This window comes from Petromyzon marinus, chromosome 29 (genome assembly GCF_048934315.1).
Source record: "Petromyzon marinus isolate PM22_M1 ecotype Great Lakes invasive population chromosome 29, UKy_Petmar_22M1.pri1.0, whole genome shotgun sequence".
NCBI lineage: Eukaryota > Metazoa > Chordata > Hyperoartia > Petromyzontiformes > Petromyzontidae > Petromyzon > Petromyzon marinus.
Window position 1 is genome coordinate 8257757 of NC_133695.1, and position 17193 is coordinate 8274949.

The window sequence follows — 17193 nt, forward strand, 5'->3', positions numbered from 1 at the left end:
GCCCCGCCCACCGCGTGACGTCACTCCGCCCCGTCTCCTCCTCCTCCTCCCCGCCGCTCGCTCGCTCTCTCCGCTCTCCGCCATGGGCGCCTCGCGTTCCCGCTCGGCGGACTTCACGTGGAGCTACACGGAGCAGCCGCACGCCGAGCGCCGCCGCCAGATACTGGGTACGTAGCGAGGGCCGCGTGGGGTGGGTTGAGGTGTGGGGGGGGGGTAGAGACACGCGGACGACGCGGGAGCCGGCGAGAGCGGCGCTTCCCGTGGCCTCCTGCAAACGGGGCCCGGGGGCCTCCCCGGTCAGCGACGAGAGGAGACGCCCGGAGAGGGCCGGGGCAGTCGCGGGGCGAGGTAGGCAGCGGGGGGGTGGGAAAGGGGTCTCGCTAAGACTCGTCCTGGCCCGTGAGGCGGGGGGGGGGTCTCTGGGTTGTTTCACATTGGAAGGCTGGGGGAGGTCTAGGAGGGGGTCTGGGGGGGGGGCTCAACTGAGGGTCTATGGCTCTGGTTGTCTCGGTGGGGGACTCTAGAAGGGTCTTGGGGGTTGGGGTGGGATCTGTCTCTAGAGGGGGGTCTAATGGTGGGGTCCTGGCTCAAAACGGTCTGGCTCTAGGGAGTGGCAGGGGAGTTGCCCCGCTGAGTCAGCTCCTCGCCGTGTGTTGACCACTCGAGTCGCCGTTGACGCGGCTGTGAGGAGGAGGAGAAGGAGGAGGAGGTCGGCGCGTGCCGGGCGGTCATCGCTGCGCGCTGGGGATTCCCTCGCCCACCGTTGGTCCGTCCGACCGTGATTGAAGACCGCCGACGACGACGACGTTGTTGTTGTTAATGCGCGCATCCCCGAGCCCGGCGCAGGGAGTTGAGGAGGAGGAGGAGTGGGTGGCGTCTTCGTGGCGGGCCGTGGCGAGTGAAGCCTGTCGAGTCTCTGCCGGGCGAGGACTTGTGAAGTCGATGATTCGGGAAGGCAGGATGAGCCGCACATCGCAGAGCGCGAATGCATCGCGCGCGCCTCACGGCAGGCAGTAACGACGCAATCGGTGACCGAAGCCAAATTTAATCTGCAGTAGGTGAAGCTATTGCGATTGGTGACCTTTGAGACTGTTGCAAATGTGAGAAGTCTCAGCAGTTTCGACACCCCCTGCCGCGTGGCCCGTGTTGAACTCCTGGCACGGCATTCAAGGGGGGCGGAAGGGGGGGGGTGTTGAGGGACCGCGCAGGTCAAGGGACGAGAGTCTGCGCCACCTCATCATCCACCGAGCGCCGCGCGTACGCACTCGCGCCCTGTGCACGGCCTCGCCTCCGTGGTGAACTCTCGGGACTAAGTTAGACAGAGCCACACGGTCTCGTCTCAACCACTCGCACCCCAACACTGCAGGTCACGACAACTCGCCCAAAGATGCCCCCCCCCCCGTATAGCCTTGGCAGACTGTTGGTTGCAAGTGTTGTTAACGAGAATCTATTCAGGCCGACACGACACACGAGGGGGTGGGTGGCCAGCAACCACGCCCGGCCGCCTTTATCTCTACAGCGGCGATGTTTACACATTGTACCAGGGACTCTTTTGAGGCCGAGTCGACCTAGGGAAGGCTCGGAACCAGTTCAGATAAAAAGTTCCCGGTGTTGGGCCATAAACGGGATGATAACGTGGGTCACTGGGCTTGTAGCGCACTCCCACGCCAGTCACCCACCCACTTTGCTCACCCACTCATACAGTATTCCCAGTCATTACCTTACCCACTCACAAACTAGGGCACTAGGATGGCGAGATATTAACAACCTCGCTTGGTATACAGGAGATCGTGGGTTCGAACCCAACCCTGACGTCTGCTGTATATTTTGGAGTTTGCCTGTTTTCTCGCCCCGTGTTGGTTGTGAATTTTTATTCGGGTTCTCTGGTTTTTACCTCCACATTTAGAAACATGCATTTAGAGCAATTTGGCGACTATAAGCAGCTTCGTTGAGCTGTCATTTGTGTCCAGGTCACTTCTGAAAAATAACTATATAGCTCAGTGGGCCTTATCTGGTAAATACATTTTTTTAAAAAAAACTCCAAATGACTGCTCTTGTCGACTTCTTCACATTACTTACAGAATTCTTTGCAGCAGCGTTGGTTGGTAAGTGCTGCTTACCTGCACTGTGTAAAGAGTTGTCCGTTCACGCCACGTTTACATGACCATGAAGGGCACGCTCCTGAGTAAATGCTGACCTCCACGGTGCCTGCACACAGTGACTGGTGCCGCTGTGTGATGCCCAAAACACGCTCTCGCTTGTGTGCAAACGCCGAGTGCTATGTGACCACATCGCGCGCTTTGTTGCCACATCACGCGCTTTCAGATGCGCTTCTGCGGCCGTCTGGAAGGCTGTTCTTTCCGAAATTAGGAAGCCACTGGAGCTATGCACTTTTTAAGTCTAAATTTAAAACGAATTTCTTTAGAACTGCCTTTTGTGTTTTGTTTGTTGTCCTTCCCCGGACCTCCGATGAGGCCGATTGAGTGCGTACGTTGCGAAAAAAGTTCAACATAAAAACATACATATCCCGATCGATGCCTTCCACAGAGAAATATCCGCAGATCAAGACCCTCATGGGCTCTGACCCCCGCCTCAAGTGGATCATCCTGGCCATGGTGCTAGCACAGCTGGTGGCCTTCTACCTGGTGAAGGACCTGCCGTGGAAGTGGGTCATCTTCTGGGCCTATGTGTTTGGAGGCTGCATCAATCACTCAATGACTCTGGCCATCCACGAGATCGCACACCACGTGGCCTTTGGGAGCAGCCGTGTGCAGTGGAACCGCTGGTATGGCATGTTCGCCAACTTGCCCATTGGCCTGCCCTACTCCATCTCATTCAAGAAGTACCACCTGGACCACCACCGCTACCTGGGTGCTGACGGCGTGGACGTGGACATCCCCACGGACTTCGAAGGCTGGTTCTTCTGCACGACGGCGCGCAAGCTCGTGTGGATCCTGCTGCAGCCACTCTTCTATACGGTGCGGCCGCTCTGCATCAACCCCAAGCCCTTCACCCACATGGAGTTCATCAACATCGCGGTTCAGGTGGCCTTCAACGCGCTGGTGTATGCGCTGCTGGGAGCCAAGCCTGTGGTGTACATGGTGGCCGGCTCGCTGCTCTGCATGGGCCTGCACCCCATCTCGGGTCACTTCATCGCTGAGCACTACATGTTCCTCAAGGGCCACGAGACGTACTCCTACTATGGGCCGCTCAACATGCTCACGTTCAACGTGGGCTACCACATGGAGCACCACGACTTCCCCAGCATCCCGGGCTGCCGGCTGCCTCTGGTGAGCCACATGCGCGCGCACACACTTACGCACACACTTACGCACACACACGAACGCGTACTCACGCGTACGCACGCATGTACACACTCACACGTGCATGCGTACACTCGCGCATTGCGTGCTCGCATATTTGCACACATACGCAGACTCGCACATGCACACACGTAATGTGGGTGACAAGGTGGTACGGTGCTCAGACTCGTGCCTAAGAGCAAGAAGGACCTTGAATGGATTCAGTGTGTTGTGGGAAGTGGTAGTGTTGTGGTTACAGTGCTGCACTATGAACCCAGCTACCCGAATTCGATTCCATTTCATGGCCAACACCATTGACGATTATCTCAAATGGTTCTGGGCCTCCCCGAGGTTGACTAAGCATCCAATGAGTTCCTGGTGCAGTGTGTAAACATCGCCACAAGGGACACAAAAAGGATTTTGGCGACCCATTTACTCGTGTGCAGTGCCGGCCTTCATAGATGCTAACTAATAGCACTTGGCCCAAAAGTCTGTTAATGTTCTACAGGGGATCTTTGTTGTGTCAGAATGTGAGTGAGCATCAGTATGAATTAGTGTGGGTTTGTGTCGGTGTGTGAGTCAGTGTGTCAGCCAGTGGTGGATATTCCGGATTCTTATGGTGGGGGCAAGTACATACATAGGACAATTTCTGTTGACTTACCTACAAAGTAGTACTAATTGTATCGACCCCGGAGGAACAATGGGCTGAGTCAACACTCCAACCTGGATTTGAATTCACGATCCTCTACCACTGAATCACACGGCCGAATTATTGTGATGCAGGAAGACTCTCCTGCATGAATTGTACAACCAGTAGCTGGAAACGAGCTCTCCGGAGCATGATGGAGAGTTTTACAACTCGCTTAAATGTGGTAACTTGGGACTGTAATGTCGAAGAAGCTTAACCCGTGGTGACTTTGTTTCCGTGAAATACAGTTGTTTTTAACACGTAGGCTTTCGCGACCAATATCCATAATAGAGGTTTTTGGGTTAGATCGCGTAAATACATAAATTTGTCGTTAAAAACGGCCACCACTCGACACAGCCAACTTGTAACACACCGGTGTGCTGTACTAGTGACGAATTGGCATGTTCTGTTTACGTGGCAACCCTTACTAGTTGGCTGTGTTGGGTGGTGGCGGGTTTTAACGACACATATTTTCGCGATCTAACCCAAAAACCTCTATTATGGACAATACAGTTGTGTTTGCCACTGGACAATGCCCATTACAGATTGAGTTAATAAACTCAACAAAATAACGAGCGTAAAAATAAAATGTAACTGGTACTGGCCACAAATCCAGATGCACATTGCCCACAAATAATTTACTCAATTGGGATCACATAGCAGCAGCAACATCGCCCCCTACTTCAAACACTGGGCAGGAGCCTCCTGAAAAATAAGTCTTGAGACTGGGTGAGGCTTTCCTAGCTAAACGAGCGGAATAATCTAAATAACGATTGAACTTAAACTCATGGTTGCGTACGTGCGGTGCCAGGTGAGGAAGATCGCCCCCGAGTTCTACGAGGACCTGCCGCAGCACGACTCCTGGGTCAAGGTGCTGTGGGACTTCATCACGGATGACTCGCTCGGGCCCTACTCGCGCGTCAAGCGCCACTTCAAGGGTGGCCGCCTCGAGTAGTGGCCTCCCTCCCTCCCGGCCCGGGGTCTCCACCCCCCGGCGCGCCCCGTCCCGCCCTAGGGGAGCGAAGGAGCCGCCGGGGGTGCTTGCGGTGCGTCAGGCCTGCCCGCCTGAGCCGGGTTGGCTTAGGTGGCCATACCCGCGTGGCGCTCTTCCGAATCGTCCTCCGGTGGCCTCGGGGTCCCAGTGGCCCCGAGTGAGTGGCCTTGGCGCTGCCTGTGTCGTGTCCGTGCCGCGGCGGTTGTGGTCGTTGTGCACTGATGTACGTACGCTTCTTGTCTTTTTTTTACTTGATTTGCGATGTTCATGCACTTCTGCCAGTGTTTAAGCTTATTTGGAGGGCGTGAAGAAGAGCTGACGATTATTTAAACCGCTTTCCTTTCGGATGAGAATTATTTACTCACAGGCTGCAACCAGAACCGCACACAACAGCCTAAAATAAGCTGCTCATGTCACATTTCTGTTTGCCTTGGAGATAATTGCTGTTGATTGTGGAAAAGGAAACACGGTGTTCTTGCAACGTGACCCCTGCGTGTGTAATCTTGGAGATCCAGGTGGTTTTGAGGGTTGGGCATGAGGCAGTGGGGGGGGGGGATTGAGAGACTTTACCGTGATGCCCGAGGACGGCACGGCGTTGCCAGGGAGTGGATTGTTGCACGGTATGTTGAGGACATGGGGCCCTCCGTGCTGGCTGCGCTCTCTGCGGGCTCTGCAGGGCTGCAGGCTGTGCCCTCTGTGCGGGCCGTGTGGTTGTGTGGGCCTTGTGGACACAGTAATGAAAAGAGACTAAAAACTAAAAGGACCATCCATTGAAATGGGGAGGAGAGTGGTTAGTGTGAAGCCAAACAAACTATCGCCCTACCCCTATCTCTAGCTCACCAGTTATTAGAACCAACTCTTACACTGATCAGTAACCAATTAGCGAACTAGTTATTTAACCCTGCTGTCACATTCAACAATAACCCATTTTCAAGCCAGCCACCAGCACAAGCTGCACGTGTGCCTCTGCCCACGTTGGCTCATTCCTCTGTTACTGTTGGAAGACATTGTTGTCGCCGCTGCTTGCTGCAGAAGGAGCTGCGCCCAACAAGCTGCATCCTGCGAGCGTCCTGCTGCACATCGTCGCTGCGTGCTACGAGTTTCAAACTGTTGTGCTCCATGCTGTTCGCTGCAAGCTCTGCACTGCGATATGCACGGAAATCTGCGAGCTGTCCTGCTGTCAAACTGTCGTGTTATGTGTTGTCGTATGATGCGCATTGGCGCTGCGAGCTGTCGTGCTTTTTGAATTACGAATAAAGTTGCTTTTGGAGGCACCACGGTGGAGCGTGCGTTTGCCTGTCTTTGCGTGTCGCTTGCTGACCCAGAGTGGCAGTGCATTGATGACACTCGCACCTCACTGCAAGAAGCGCCTGGGTTCGATTTCAGGGCCTGGCGCCTTGCTGTATTTGAGTGGAGCTGATTGTTAGCTCTTTCGGTAAAGTCACGTTGAAGGGAAACAATAAAATAATAAAATATATAAAACAAATTCTCGACCATAACGCAAACCGTTTGCGTTATGGTCGAAACGTCGTGAGAATTTTTATTGTTTTATATATTTTATTGTTTCCCTTCAACGTGACTTTACCGAAAGAGCTAAGAATACGAATTACTGCAGTCACGAAAGCTTTAAATCAACATTTAAGTGGAGCTTGTTCGTTCACTGTCAATTCTGCGTGAGTTCTATGGTTGCTGGTACACGAAAACAAATACTGTACATAGTAACTTGTATTAGCTATTCCATTGGGATCACAGCAACATCGCCCCCTACTACGAAAACTTGGCAGGACATTCATGCATAGCGAATGACCATAGCGCCAAACGTGCGACCTCTTGCGACAGCATTCGCATAATTCTAGATTTAAAGCTTTCGTGACTGCAAGGATCCATACTCTTTGGTTCTATTCGGTAAAGTCACGTAGGTAAACAATAAAACAACAAAAATCACGACGTTTCGGCCACAACACAAGCGGCCTTCATCAGGTGAAGGGATCAGGCTGTCTCGAGGACATCGCTGGAGTGAAACAGCCACGCTCAGACCGCGGACCTTTAAGCTGTGTGCGAGCAAACAAGGTGTCCTGGCAAATGAATTAGCATACAAATTAGCATTTGATTGGCCGATTTTAGAAAAGAGGTGGTGTACGTGCCGGTGGACTTGCCGTTTGGCGCGGGGTGGGGGGGAATTTACCTATTGATGGTGTGAAAAGGGAATTTATAAGAGCTGCGAAAGTTTGGGGTACCACTACTTGAAAAATATACTGTACCATTGAAATTAGTTTAATGTTTAGTTCGATTTAGAACATCTTTCCAATGGTTGCTTAATTTGAAACCATCTCGGTTGAAATTGTGTCTGTGTTTGTGGCTGTGTTTCACTCCAGCGCTGTCCTCGAGACAGCCTGATCCCTTCACCTGATGAAGGCCGCTTGTGTTGTGGCCGAAACGTCGTGATTTTTGTTGTTTTATTTTTTACCTACGTGACTTTACCGAATAGAACCAAAGAGTATAGCATTCGCATAAACTGCTCTTGCTGCCATACACCCTTATTTAGAGAGTTTCAGTCCACTCCAAATGTCAACCGGCAACTGAAGTGCGCAATTTTCCTGGAGTTTGAGCGTAAAGATGGGCAACGTGTCCGCGAAGTGACTGCTTCGAACTAAGCGCTGGATCCATAAGAGGTTTTTTTTAAGTTGGATCGCGTAAATATAAATGTGTTGTTAAACCCGCCACTAGGCGACAGCCAATTAATAAGGTTTGTCACGTTAACAAAACATGCCAATTCCTTAATCGTGCAGCACACGATGTATTGGAGAGTAAACACTACATTTACAATTCGAGTACGACGTTTCACCAGTCATTCCAACGAGCATCATCAGGCGAGATTTGTGGAGAAACCCTGTGTCGTTCTCAAATAGAGGAGATGAATGTGATGTCGTCACTTGTGAGCCAATCCGGTCCAAGGGGAAAAAAAGTGTGTGGGGGAGGGGGGTGATGCATATAAATTACTATAGAATATAGATATACATAACCGGTTGGGTTATTCATGGGGTAATCAACATGTTTTGCATGCACATTGTGCTTGTACATCCTGCCGTTTTTTGTGTGCACGAAAATAGCAGGTATCGGTTCTCTGCTCAGTTGATCACAATCGACGTATGGTGGGTGACCTGTAGTAAGAAATGTTTTGTTTACGTGACGAACCTTACTAATTGGCTGTTGTCGGGTGGTGGCGGGTTTCACGACGCGATTATATTTACGCGATCTAACCCAAAAAAAACTCATGAATAATATTGGTAGCGAAAAGCGTACAACGGTGTTTAATTAAGCGCTCGATCGCTCGGAGACTGATCGTAGATGCAACGGCGAGTGACATTTCTGACAAAAGTCGAACCATCGGACGCCGGGTGTGAGTGGGGCTCTCGCGAGCAGGGGGAGAAGGGAAGAGGGGAGAGGTTGCTGGGTTCCGTGCGAGGGGGCACCACGGAAAAAGAGAGCCCGGCCCGGCCCCCCGCGCGTTTTGGATCTATGCGCGGCGTTTAAACCACGCGGTGACCGTCACTCCACGGGAGAGACTCGCCATCTGCGCTCGCCCCCGGAGGAATGCGATGAGCTCCGAAGCTCTTCGTCACGGATGTCCGGCAAGGCGAGGCGCGTCGGCAAGTTTCCATTACGGCAACAAAAAAGCGATATTGTATTGTGAAATCGAGAAAAGGTCAGCGAGTCACGAAACGTGAATTTACTAATTAAAATAAAGAACGTACATGAGTACGAATTGTATAAGTCCGAAAATTAATAACCATACATTTTCAAGAATAAACCACAACAGTCCCAGACCACAGCAAGACAACAACACAGGGCCCTCAATAAGACTGCACATTGGTGAGCAACATAACTTGCTGGCGGGAGGTTTTCTTTGAACTTTCTGACCCCCGCGCCCCTTTTGACATCTGTGAAAAAAGAGCTTCAAAGCTCATCGGATTCCTCCGGAATAAAAATCGAGATTCTCATTCTTGCAGGGCAGGGATGGGAAACGTCCGGCCCGCGGGCCGTATTAGGCCCGAGAAATCATTTGGTATGGCCCTGCCAAGGCAACCGCAGCCGGGACTCGAAATTCAATAAATCTAGAAGCAAACCTGGAATGCAGTTGCGAGTAGCAACATCGGCAATACCAGCTAACATCACACGCCTCGCCAACGAGAAGCAGTTCCAGCCATCACATTAGGGGTGAGTTAATTAAACGTTTGACCAAATATAACAGCCACATTTTTAAGTTGATAATTTTGTATGGCCCGCGAATGATGTTATAAATATCCAAATGGCCCTTGGCAGAAAAAAGGTTCCCCACCCCTGTTGTAGGGGGTGGCTCGTGGCATCGGACACGCTCCAATTATAGGGCTGAACGATTAATCGATTTCAAATCGCAATTTCAAACAATCCGATTAGCAAATCGCAAAGGCTGCGATTTTTTGCGATTTGAAAAGTCATTACTTTATTTTTGGAATCTACATCATTAGACCTCTTTTGTCAGTACCAAAATGAATAATAGCGTTTTTCCCCTTTTTCTGGCAACAAAACTGAAACCTTTTTACAAGGATTCATGTCCGCATACCTGCAGTCAAAATGCAAACAAAAAAACATACTATGATAATATATAGCCTTTCAAGGACAATGCATATATTATCATAGTATGTTTTTGTTTGCATTTTGACTGCAGGTATTGTGGCTAATGCAGACATGAATCCTTGTAAAAAGGTTTCAGTTTTGCCAGAAAAAAGGGGAAAAACCCTATTATTCTTCTTGGAATGTTTTATTTTTTATTATAACTTTATTTATTTAACTTAACAATTGTTCTATGTTTGATCTATTTAAATATTTTTTTAAAAAATAAATACATGTTGGAAGCAATTCATATATTTTAAGTTCTCATCCTTGCATTGGAATATATAGAGCAGTTTATATTTTGATGGTATCATGTGGTAATGCTCCATCATATTTTTAAAATCTATTACACAGTGAATATTGAACTGAAGCTTGACTTTAAAAAAATTTTAATCGCAAACCAAATAAAAATCGCAATGTCAGAAAAATCGCAATTAGATATTTTCCCGTAATCGTTCAGCCCGAGTTCCAAACGCGCTTGGCGTCACGTGGTCCGGCGGGCCGGTCACGTGGCGAAGGGGGTCCGCAGAGGAGCGATGGCGGCGGGTGGCGTGGTGCTACGCGCGGAGGCGACGGCGCAGGGCGAGGAGGAGGAGGAGGCGGCGGAGGCGGCGGCGGCGGCAGGAGGGAAGGGCGAGGAGGAAAAGAAGGAGGAGGAGGGAGAAGAGGAGGAGTGGTACCTGCAGCGGATGGGCCACCACAAGGGCCGGATCCTGCTGTCGGGAGACGAGGTGCGCGCGGGGCGACGGTTCGTGACGGTGGCGAGAGGTGGCGATTAAGGGAAGGGGAGGTGGTGAGGAGGGTGATGTGGTGGTGGTGGTGATAATGGTGGGTTGGAGGTGGTAGTGGTGATGGTGAAGGGATGCTATAATTCTGAAGGTGGTGGTAGTGATAAGGTGGTGTTATTATGCGATAGTGATGTTGATGGCGGGGAGGATGCGGTGATTGGTAAGTTGGAGGTGATTTTGGTGGTGAAGGGCAGAGGGTGGTGGTGATGAGGATGAGGTGGTGATGAGGATGAGGTGGTGATGAGGATGAGGTGGTGATGAGGATGAGGTGGTGATGAGGATGAGGTGCTTATGAGGATGAGGTGCTTATGGCAAACCGGCCGTGGGGTTGGTGGGTCACGCAGACAATAGCACGAGCGCCAGACTCACAACTTGCGTGGCTCGGATGTGGCCAGTGGAAGGCAGTAGAGCAAGTTGTAGGGCACACCCTGTCCGGTAGTTTGAGCGCTGTCCTCTGTGTGGGGAGGCTTGGGTGCGTAACGGGCGAGTTGGTCACTAAACGACTGTGATAGCGTCTCACTCCAGGTTGAGTTGTCATGATGAGCGTTAATGCCGCATCACGTTTACGAGTCTGAATACTCGTTTCCAAGAGGGTTCTGCATTTGGATGGTTGGTAAACGACAATGACATTCTACATGGTGGCAGTTGTAGGAGGACATTGGGAGAACGCGTTGGAAACCCATGAAAAACAGCGGGGAGAACACACAAAGCTCCACGCTCACCACACCACACACTAACATAACGCTCACACTCCACTCACACTCTTAAGAACACGGGGAGAAGATCAACACTTCAGATAGTAAGGCGCCCGAGTCGGGAATCGAACCGGTATCCTTGATGCTGTGAGACGCGAGTGTTCCAGTAGATCATCGATTATCCGGCGGCCTCGGGGGGAAGGGTGCGCTGGATTATGTTGGAAGCCGGATAATCAATGATCTACTGTACGACTGCGCCGCCACTCTGCCACACTGCCATCCCATATGGATATAAATCCACGTTGTGATGTCATTATGCGCGTTGTGAACGTGTGGCTGCAGGTGGCGTGTGGCCGTGGCATGGAGGTGACGGCGCGCCTCGTGTCGCTTCACCACCCACTCATGGTGTCGCGCAAACACTGCGTGTTCACCCGCTGCCCACCAGGAGCCTCCCCGCATAGAGAGCCCTGCTGGAGCGTCACCGACTGCCGGGTACGATGGCGCCGGCGTGCTGGGGTGCCCGGCCAGAGCGCTCGCCAATTCCACATTCCCGCTCGTGCATCCGAGGCGCGCCAGTGCAGGGCCTGTGCTTACACGGTCGGTTTTCCACAGGCGTTTAATGTAATCGTGCTCTGCTTGCCTTACAAGACACATGAAGCTGGTTTAGGGCCAAGCAGGGCTAGGGGTGGGGATAGCGAGTTGTGCAATGTGTGCGACGTTAGTTGGCGCAGCTCGTAGGCAGCGTCGCATACGCTGGTCTTGATGTCATGAATTGCGCATGACGTCAGCCGCACGGCTTGGCTTGCGTGCAGTGGAAAAGCAACCCGTGCTTCCTGACCCACACCGTGCTGGCTTGGCACGGCCCTAGCATGGCTCGGATATGCCAGTATAAAATGGTTATAAGAGATTAATTACCTCTGGGTAATTAAATGTCATTTCAGTCTTCACACTGGCTAGTTGATAAGGAGTAGCTTGGGACCGGCTCGGATATCACTCGCCGCCGTGTTAACCTCTGGTTGCGAGGTTCATAGCACAGTGTGCGAACCACTTGATAGATGACACTGGTGCTGTATTACTCGGTTCTGCGTGGCTCCATTTGCCTCTTGTGGTCCAGGCCTCCCTTGAGAGATTTGTCTCCTTGGGCTCTCATCTCATTACAGAGGATATTTACAAAATATGCAACTGCTGCAGGTGCAGCCATACTGCCTCATTCAGCATCTCTGCACCCAGGCCACCCACCGTGCACCACTGCGCTTGTGCTTTGCTGGGGCTATGACTCGGCTCAACAGTGGCTTGGCCGCTACTCGTTGCGTAGGTTTGTGGTTGGAATTTGGCAGTCCGTCCTAGTTAATACTTTCGTGTGTATTTAATCGTAAAACACTACACGCCATCTGCTCTGCAGCAGACAATAACGTTCCTATATCATTTGCAAGAATAGGCCACTCTATGCTGGCGTCACAGTCCAAATTTTCTAAATAAAAAAAATGACACCACAATTTACTTACCACGTAGTAATCATTACCCCTACTGTAAACTCTTTTCAGAACCTTTGCATAAACAAGCCTGAAAATAATAATCACCATATCATCATCATCATCATCTATCACTTATATCTGTTGAAGGAGATTAGGAATTTCAAAACTAAACAAGCATAATAACAATAAATAGTAATAGACATTTGCGATGTGCATTGCCTGCGTTTTACAGAGCATCAACGGCGTGTATGTGAACGGGGAGCGGATTGATCCCGGCACGCCACACGTGCTCTCCGCGGGCGACACCGTGCAGATCGGCGTGCGCCTCGAAAGCCAGCAGAGCCCCGAGTTCGAGTACCGCGTGGTGCGCACGGCGCTGCGGACTTGCCTCGCCGAGCCGCCAGCGCCGTCAAGTTCGGGCTCCCCGCCCGAGAAACGCAAGCGTGAGGAGGAAACGCGTGGGGTTGGCAGTGTCCTCCACCGGCCGAGGCCGTTCACTGGCAAGAAACCCAGAATGGACGCCGCCCATTCAGGCCCTTCCCAGGATAGCGGAGCCAGGGAGCTCGGAGATGCGCCATCACGAGAGACGCAGGAGTCGACCGGCGACCTCCCTCGGAGGTCAAACCCAGGCACCTCGCGGAGCGGCGGCGGTGGCGGGGAAGAGGATGACCCCACGCAAAGCACCTTGGAGAGTGCAGCAGCGGAGAAGGGCGAAGGACATGGAGGGGATTGTGAGAGTGTGCGGAGCGGCCCCGCGGCGGAACCCTGGCCCTCCCCTGTGGGAATTGCCGACGAGAAGCGAGGGAAGCGCTGGCTTGGAGCCGCCTCGTGCGAGCCCGGCAAGGACGACGTGGTGGGAGTGCGCAGCGAGCGGGAGTGGCGCCGCCTGCAGCGTGAGCTTGCGGAGGAAAGAGAGAGGCAGCGGCAGAACCAGCTGGCACTCCGCGAGCAGCAGATGCAGCTAGAGGTGCGGACGGCAGTTGACGGCAGGGAACTGCGTGCACATGCGTGTGTGTGGCTTCAACAGTGGTGTTTGTGTGCAGTTTTATAGAATTATAAAATTAAGCACTCCCAGAATGCCGTGTGGCCGGTGGGATGCGCTAAACATAGTTTTCTTTATGTGTAGGAACAGATGTGGGAAGGAAGCAGATAGTCTACATATTTTGCACACTGGTTCCATTTTAACTCAGCATGCACGCTACTCCACTGACAACTGGTGACGGGGAACACAGCACCGCCTGGCGTATGGCGCTGCTGCAGTGGTGAGGATGCTGGCGGTGACGCTATGGCTGCTGCTGTTGTTGTTACCGCCGCAGCAAGAGAAGACTGAGAAGAAACAGGTGATCTGCTCGTTTGAGAACGTGATGGAGAATGAGCTGCAGTGCATCATCTGCTCCGAGCTCTTCATTCAGGTGCTGCTAATGCTGTTATTACTGCTGCTTCTGCTGATGTTGCTATTGTTACTGCTGCATTTGCTGATGTTATTGCTTCTGTTGATGCTACTGCTGCTGTTACTGCTGCTTGGATGGTTTTTATCGATTTAATCAGATCACATTACAGGTTATTAATTATTTTTATAAATGCACTTCCGCTGCTGAATCGCAAGAGCCGTAAGTTAGGGTTAAGAGTGTTTGGCGTGGCCCTCCCCCTGTGCGATGCGGTGGTGGTGCAGGCCACGACGCTGAGCTGTGCTCACACTTTCTGCCGCAACTGCATCGAGGAGTGGCTGAAGCAGAAGGAGCTGTGCCCAATCTGCCGCGCAAGCCCCACATCCAGCACGCCCTCCCTCGTCCTCGACAACTGCATCGCTCGCATGGTCGAGTCGCTAGGGCAGGAGAAAAAGGCCGAGAGAGACGAGATTGTGAGAGAGAGATTGCAGCTCGGTGCGTCTTAACGCCGCGCAGTGCACCACACCCCGCACAGTTACGCATCACTCGTAATGCCCAGGACAACAAAGTCCAAATGTCTCTATTTTTGGATTGTGTCCTCCCTCTGTGCCCCATACCAATTCAGCCCAAGGGGCATCGGCATCGACTTCTCGGGCGAGAGATTTGAACTGGGCGCCGGAGAGGGAGTTGAACGAGGACCGCCGCTGGCCGCACGAGCGGCCGAGTTGCCCCCTACGCCGGAGAGGGGGAGTCGCCCGGGCCCGCATGAGCGTAGTCCGGCAGCGACGCGCTGAGACGCAGGGCACCCGGAATTCCCTCCGTGCCAAAAACTCCACTACCAATATTGTGGGCACACACATACTGTCATCCTCGTCATCTTCATCGTCTTCATCGTCGTCATCGTCGTCATCGTCATCATCTACAACTTCATCTGATGAAGATTAAGTCATTCTTAGCCACCGTGATTTACTCGGCGTGACACAACGGTCGGTATGCCGGGAACCAAATGTTCATATTTGCGAGTGATTATTCATTCTCATAGGTGCCTACGACCGATGTTTTGTTACCGGTGAGAATAGAACGGTCGTGACACCACCTCGTCTATAACTGTTAATTATACCACCTCCTTACTACGGACCTCGTCATGACGTGACTGGCCTCTATGATGCGGGGTACCTGTGCAAGTGACGTGCCGCCTCGTGTGTGTGTGTGAAGCTTGTGGGTGTTCGTTGCGGTGAGCGAGTGCTGTGAAGCTGCTCGAGTTAAAATGTTTTCTAGCAAAAATAAATCCGCAGTGTCGTAGAGCACTAAGCAGACAAAAATAATTAGGGACATTTTTTTTTCACATCTCATCAGGCATACGGCCTTGTCGGAGTGCATATTTCAACAAGATTTCAAAACATTGTCGCGTCAGCAGATTTGGGCTTACTTGAGCCACTTGGTGAACTGCTAGATGTTTCTAGACAAGAATATAGGTTCTCGTTCGATGCTAAACTCATCCACAACTCGACTAGGAAGCATTGCTCGATCAGCGTTTTGCATTGCAGGCAGCACGGAATCACAGCAGGCAACGCGGATTGCTGGTGCTAATGCCGGATTCCAGACAGCACAGGGATTACTGGCAGCACTTGGATTTCAGACAGTAGTGTGGGATTACTTAACTGTGGTTGGTTAGTGATTACACCATAAACTATTCTTAAATTTATCCTTATGGCGGAACCCCGGGGTACCAAATAATTAATGCAGAATGGCCGAGGCAATTCAATATATTTTTTTCTGGGACTTAACTCCGCAACTGGGGGGTACCAATCAATCCGAAATTGGTGCTACTCCGCGATGTCGAAACGCAGCGAGGACGATTGTGCGATCCGGGGTACTATGGTACCCCCCGGGGTATCGCCATCAGGTTCAGTTGTGAAAGATGGCATTCTTCGCCCCCTGCAATGGAAAAAATAGCACGACCTTCGTGAGACTGAGCATTTTTTTGTGTAAGCAAGTTAAATCGTTATCGTCGACAACCTCACCTTATGAAGATTAGGCCGTCCTTTGCTAGCGTGGCTTACTTGGCGTTACACGGGGGGGTCCGTTAACTGGAACTGAAGATCGCACAAAATTGTGAAACACTTTTAACTCGCTCTCATTTTATTCTACCAGGTAAGGCTCGCTGAGCTTTCCAGCTCTTTTTCCCGGAAGCGACCTGGCCACATGATATATTTTCGAAGCGGCTTACGTGGAATTTTGTAATCGTCCAAATGGTCTAAACGCATGTTTTAAAATGTGAAGGGGGAAAAAACGGAGGACCTATAGAAAAAATCCAAGCGACCACGGGGAGAACATGAAAACTCGAAATATACAGGCGTCACTTGTTGTCGCGGTGCGTGCGGCCGTGACCCCACCCTTGCCTGTAACTTATTCCGCCACCTCTTTTTCTATGAACGTCGTCACTACATACGTGCTGCCCTCTATGATGGGAGACACCTGCGCTGACGATTTGCTGACCAATAAAGTGTTTGTTTAGAAGCTCGTGGAGTTTGTTGCAGTTTTGTACGAGGGTGGAGGGAGGTTGTGGAGGTGGTGGAGATGGAGGGGGATGATGTGAGAGGAGCTGGATGAGAGGTGTTCACGAACACCTCCCCCCCCCCCACCGTGGCCTGTTTGACTTTACACGAGCAGGAGACCTTCCCGTAGATGATGCCCTTGTAATCAGGGCGTGGGACAATGCGGTGTTGTAATTGGCTAAAATTCATTCAAATTAATCGAAATCTCACGAGTGATTTACTCGCTGGGCTTGGGAATTGTTTCATAACAATTCAGTCTAAGTATGGGTCTGAGATTATGGCGTGTGAGAGTGTGAGTCTGTGTAAGCATTCGTCTCGGTGTTAAAGTATCTGTGAGTTTGCATTTGTGTGGGTTGATCTGAGTCGATGCGTCTGTGTGTGTCCGTGGTCTATGTGGGTTTATGAATCACCTTGCGAGACTTTGCCTATGGGTCTGGATCTGCGAGTACAATATATGGGTCTGTTAAAGTATGGGTCTGCAAATCAATTAACCTGAGCTTATCAGGGTTGCGCGCAGGGCTGTTTACACCGTGACGTCACGCGCCGATGACATGACGTCATGCCCCTGGCCCGTCGCGTGGCGTCATATTTCGTCACGGTGACGTCAAGTGCTGTGCTGGGCCTGGCGCGGCCCTAAGGCCCCGAGCGGAAC

General features: G+C 51.6%; 2 protein-coding genes across 2 annotated transcripts; both read left to right on the plus strand.

The window, feature by feature from the left end:
- Positions 1-6263, plus strand: LOC116947200 (sphingolipid delta(4)-desaturase DES1-like). Its single transcript, XM_032962695.2, has 3 exons — positions 1-167; positions 2548-3290; positions 4802-6263. Exons 1-3 carry the CDS (start codon positions 83-85, stop codon positions 4943-4945), a joined length of 972 nt encoding a protein of 323 aa, XP_032818586.1. The 5' UTR covers positions 1-82; the 3' UTR covers positions 4946-6263.
- A 3850-nt stretch (positions 6264-10113) lies between these two features.
- On the plus strand, positions 10114-16503 carry RNF8 (ring finger protein 8). The gene is made up of 6 exons (XM_032962688.2): positions 10114-10368; positions 11463-11612; positions 12828-13562; positions 13912-14007; positions 14268-14478; positions 14609-16503. Exons 1-6 carry the CDS (start codon positions 10174-10176, stop codon positions 14926-14928), a joined length of 1707 nt encoding a protein of 568 aa, XP_032818579.2. The 5' UTR covers positions 10114-10173; the 3' UTR covers positions 14929-16503.
- Positions 16504-17193: the final 690 nt, after the last annotated feature.

Excerpts from the sequence above, each read along its gene's own strand:
- RNF8 (XM_032962688.2), top strand. The coding sequence starts at position 10,174 with ATGGCGGCGGGTGGCGTGGTGCTACGCGCGGAGGCGACGGCGCAGGGC. Across the intron at positions 10,369-11,462 it reads TCCTGCTGTCGGGAGACGAG|GTGGCGTGTGGCCGTGGCAT; the intron begins GTGCGCGCGGGG and ends GTGTGGCTGCAG. Across the intron at positions 14,008-14,267 it reads GCTCCGAGCTCTTCATTCAG|GCCACGACGCTGAGCTGTGC; the intron begins GTGCTGCTAATG and ends GTGGTGGTGCAG.
- LOC116947200 (XM_032962695.2), top strand. The coding sequence starts at position 83 with ATGGGCGCCTCGCGTTCCCGCTCGGCGGACTTCACGTGGAGCTACACG. Across the intron at positions 168-2,547 it reads GCGCCGCCGCCAGATACTGG|AGAAATATCCGCAGATCAAG; the intron begins GTACGTAGCGAG and ends TGCCTTCCACAG. Across the intron at positions 3,291-4,801 it reads CGGGCTGCCGGCTGCCTCTG|GTGAGGAAGATCGCCCCCGA; the intron begins GTGAGCCACATG and ends GTGCGGTGCCAG.